Source organism: Cibotium barometz, chromosome 10, assembly GCF_041138505.1.
Source record: "Cibotium barometz isolate CiBa-2024 chromosome 10, ASM4113850v1, whole genome shotgun sequence".
NCBI lineage: Eukaryota > Viridiplantae > Streptophyta > Polypodiopsida > Cyatheales > Cibotiaceae > Cibotium > Cibotium barometz.
Window position 1 is genome coordinate 33,102,638 of NC_141055.1, and position 4,787 is coordinate 33,107,424.

The 4,787-nt window shown below is 36.8% G+C and overlaps 1 protein-coding gene across 1 annotated transcript; it reads right to left on the reverse strand.

The window, feature by feature from the left end:
- Positions 1-207: 207 nt before the first annotated feature.
- LOC147634803 (uncharacterized protein At4g26485-like) lies at positions 208-2,125 on the reverse strand. Its single transcript, XM_086803416.1, has 3 exons — positions 1,875-2,125; positions 1,581-1,788; positions 208-1,189 (listed from the first exon to the last, which is right to left on the reverse strand). The coding sequence occupies exons 1-3, from the start codon at positions 2,041-2,043 to the stop codon at positions 880-882; spliced, it is 687 nt and encodes a 228-aa protein (XP_086659542.1). The 5' UTR covers positions 2,044-2,125; the 3' UTR covers positions 208-879.
- Between the last annotated feature and the right edge of the window lie 2,662 nt (positions 2,126-4,787).

Consider the following 4,787-nt stretch of genomic DNA (forward strand, 5'->3'; position numbering starts at 1 on the left):
TGTTGCACTTAACCAGATTCAACACATCTTGCAATTGCAAGTTGAAGCTTGTTAATCACTATTCTTTTTTGATTAAGCCATTGTTAACCACTCTGGAGGTTAACATGGTTTCACTCGCCGCCGCAGGATCTACCCTAAGGTGCTTTGCTATCTTCTCGTTCGAATGGCACTTATCTTTTGTAAGACGATGCTGGAACATATAAAGCAGTAGAGAAGTGGATAAGGTTGGATGGTAAAGGGGGAAAAGAAGTGAAGAAAACCAATATTTTTAGTATTTTTAATTGATTTGTAAGCATTAAAAAAGTTTTAAAAAACCACAAAAAACATCATTTACATTTATTTTTGCATTGTAAGATCTCCAAAGTCACACCATGATTATGTAAAAATTGCCTTATTCTATATAAATTAAAAAATTTAGAAAAAATAGAAGCCTTTGGATTCCATTGCATTATCCACCATAAAATTTAATGTTGAACGGGTCCATTCTAGATTATCTAAGTAGAAGGCATTCAGCCCAAACCGCTAGCTGAAAATCAAAGTTTGGACAGTCACACCCATGCTCCTTGATCCACGACTGTGTTTTTTTTAAATATTCGCCATGTGTCCGTGTTGACCTGAGGATTACCACGACACAATCAGCCAATCATGTGATTATCCTAATCCACTGTGATTAGTAGACGTGATTTGTCATATGATCATGGTCGTGATTGCCAATCACGTGTGTCCAAAATCAGCTTAATAGGGACGAATAGTTTATCGTGGCCTTTGAGCGCGCTTGTTTAGTAGAAAAAGCTCTAATTAAGCACAAAGAGAGAGAGAGTGAGAGAGAGAGAGAGAGAAGGAAGGGGGGGGGGCTTGTGTCTGCGTCGTGAGTCCATCTTAATCGATCGGAGCTGCTACGTTCATCTTCGTCTGGTCGGACAAGACGAAGATGAAAGTAGCAGCTCCGTCGATGGGGAATGTTCTACCCCAATGAGCTCCATCTCCCCTGCGGTTGAGATAGCCTGGGAAGGCGTGGGCTTTGAATTTCGGACGGCGCTTCAGCCGCAAGCCGCTCTTCTTTGCCTCCTCCACTATATTCCAGCGGTCGTAAGGGGACCTTACATGGTGGGCTACATGGATTTCACCATCACAATTCAGCAAGCGCTCGGCATTCTTGAAAAACAGTCGTAGCAATTCCCGATGCCGTCTGTAATTCAAGCGAGGCAACAATGCCGCAACATGAACGTGAAGAATTAAAACTTAATCATATGTAATTAGCCTAATCAAACCGTATGCCCCAATACGCAGACCTACTACTGTGGATTAATTAAGATTAGCTCAACTAGGAGAAAAGATGGCTTTATTGGTGTGCTAAATTGATTGATTTCTTCACTGGATCTCAAATTAGTCCAATTATGTGCTAATTGTTAATCAATCACTCAATAATTAAAATCAAGCTCAACTGACTTCATGATATTAACTAATTGCGTGCTAATTGAATCAATTTGACACTAAGTAGAGCTGAACTAAATGCAGAATTGGGTCCATAATTACTGAACGAGAGCATTGATTGGAGCTCTGGTTATAAGTATACTCACTCGATTAGAGCTGGCGTGCCCTCCCACCAGCCTGCAACAAACCCAGAATGTGGGAAGTTGAAGACGATGCAATCAAAGGATAGCGTTCGAAATCGACGGTCTTTGGCCATCCGCGTGGCGTCCACGCCGTGCATGACCACGGCACCCGCGCGTACCAAGGTCTCCAAGTTTTCTTGGAAAGCACAAGGGTACTTGGTGTGCAGGGTCTCTACAAAACACGACGCAGATCAGCCAGATCAAAGATTAAGAGAGCTATAATATAGTGTTGTTGATTATAACTGATTTGGTGCCTACCTAGGGAATCAAGAGAGGTTGCAACGAGGTTCGGGGCACTCTTGAAGGCGTTCGCCAATGCACTGGCAAAGGAGAAATCCCCTTCGCCAACAAGCAATATGTCCATACTAGACGAATAACGTGATATTTTTCGCTCCTTTTTGGGAGCAGGTTCTGATGCAAGGACCATTTCTATGTAAAGCTTTTGGCATGGAAATTAGCTGCTTCGGTTTATTATACCCATAATTGTGAGCACTCTCTCTCTGTCTCTGTCTCTCTCTCTCTCTCTCTGTCTGTCTATCTCTGTGTACAAAGCGTGCTTGCCACGCTTCAATACACGCTTCAAAGGATCCTCTTTTTTTTCTTTTTTCTTTAAAAAATAGCTTTCCACCTTGAAGTACACTAGAGAGGTGGAAAGTATTTTGGAAAACTATTTCTACCTTACATAATGCCTTGGGTTCAAGTGGAAATTATAATTAATTTCCTCTTACTCTCACTAAATTATAACTAAGCCTTAAAAATCTTTATGAGGTTTATTTTTCCTCCTTTTTTGGGAACAATAGTCATATATTTATTTATTTCCAAAAACAACTTTTAAAAATCTTTATGAGGTTTATTTTTCCTCTTTTTTTGGGAACAATAATCATATATTCATTTATTTCCAAAAACAACTTTAGTACAGCTTTATATAGTTGTGTTTTGGAGTTGGATCCGAAGGTTTGTTTTTCATCCTTCCACCATTTTGAGAAGAATTTTTCTCTAGGTTGTTAAAGCAAACCTAACTTTTTCTCTATGGACCTCTCTGGATATACCATTATGATTTGTGATCCTTTTGCTTTCCATAAAGAACATCCTATTATCAAGAACTTTACTTTACTAGGGATACTATGCAATGACAGCCGAAGTACTCTTAGCATGACAAAAGGAAAATTTGAAAATTGAAAGTAAATACCATCAACGTGACTCAAAGAAGACTTTCACCGACTTTGTTTATTTTCAAAATAAGCAATCATTATCACACATAATATTTGTCTATCGCACTGTCGCATGGGAAGCCCTATAAAAAATGTTATGCTCAAGTATATGATCTACCCACAGAGTTCATAATTTATCCTTCTGCCACCTAGTTTGATAATAATAATACATAATAATGTTTACAACATTGGCAATGTTAGTTGCACTCCTTAAGGTGCTTTGGCCACAGAGTTGGGGGATATAAGGCTCGCATCTAAGGAAACTCTCATCTTGCCTTTAATTAATTAATATGCAATTATCTATGATGAATCACATCCATATTTGTAAATTGCATATTAATTAATTAATATGCAATTATCTATGATGAATCACATCCATATTTGTAAATCAAATACATTAGGAATAACTAATTAATAAGATATCTCCTATGAACGCAAAAATTTCTAGTGGCCCCAATTGAAGAATTCTAAAATATGTACACAAGCAAACATGATGTCCTTGAATGAGTAGGTATGAATGAAGCTTAATGTGACTATCAAACCAATATAAACATGAGTGGAAAGGCATGTGGTACATGCACTACCTCAAAGAATGCGTGTGTGTGTGTGTGTGTGTGTGTGTGTGTGTGTGTGTGTGTGTGTGTGTGTGTGTGTGTGTGTGTGTGTGTGTGTGTGTGTGTGTGTGTGTGTGTAGAAGTGAAAACAAATTACAACCCGCTAGTAGCCACTTAAAATTTTGAGGAAAAAGAAAGGAAGAGGAGCAAGGTATCAAATTTAGAGAAACATAGGTCATGAGAAAAACAAAAGAAAAAAAAATAAACAAGATAGATACTACAAATTTGAGAGTCAGAAAAAGGTGAGAGTGGTTACTATCCAAGAAGACCTAAAAGGGTATCTAGTGTGTGTCTAAAGTGAAAAGAGAGTAGCCACTTAAAAATTTATAAGAAGGAAAAAAGGAGAGGGGGAGAGAGAGAGAGAGAGAGAGATAGACCAATCAAGTTAGAGATACACAATTGATGAGAAAAATTTAATATATTAAGAACATTTTGGAAAAAAGGTAGATGTGTTGAGAAGAGCAACTCCAAGAACTAATTTTAGAGGTAGAAATAGTTTCCTCCTCTAGGTCTCTATCTTCAAAATTTTATTTGCTACAGAAAGCAACTTGAATTGTGTACCACCATTTTGAATTCAAAGGGTCTAGCTCGAAATTTACTTGTTACAAGCAATATAGTACATTTTTTATGTATTATTTTCTCACCAAGTGCAAGTTATAAAATATATAATGATAGCATGTAAGCTTTAGAGAAAATAAAACATTTTGAATTCAAAGGGTCTAGCTCGAAATTTACTTGTTACAAGTAATTGTGTACCACCATTTTGAATTCAAAGGTTCTAGCTCAAAATTTACTTGTTACAAGTAATATAGTACATTTTTTATGTATTATTTTCTCACCAAGTGCAAGTTATAAAATATATAATGATAGCATGTAAGCTTTAGAGAAAATAAAACATGCTCACATTGTTGTGGTGGTTCAAATGTATCTTGAAGATCTGTCCCCCACAACTAATTAGTGAAGTCAACTCCAACAAATCCACTATTGTCTTTTCTCACAGTTGTGTTTGGACCATTTGTGACCACTTTGAACCATTGCATATTAAGAATGAACATATCAAATTGTCTACATCCAAGTCCAATTATGTCTTGTATATAGTTACACAATAATCAAGATTGAAGAGAAGAACATTTGAATCACTAGCACAAGTAGAATGTTAACAGTCAACAGTGGTTCTTCTTTTATCTATTTACTCCACACCAAAATGACATCCATTCGATCGTAGTGCTCCAAATTTTTTATACTATATTATACATATGAAAAAAGAGTGAGCATTATTTTATTTATGCATCGAGATAATTAATTATTGGATATGGATGTGTACATGCCAATCGAATCCTCTTGTA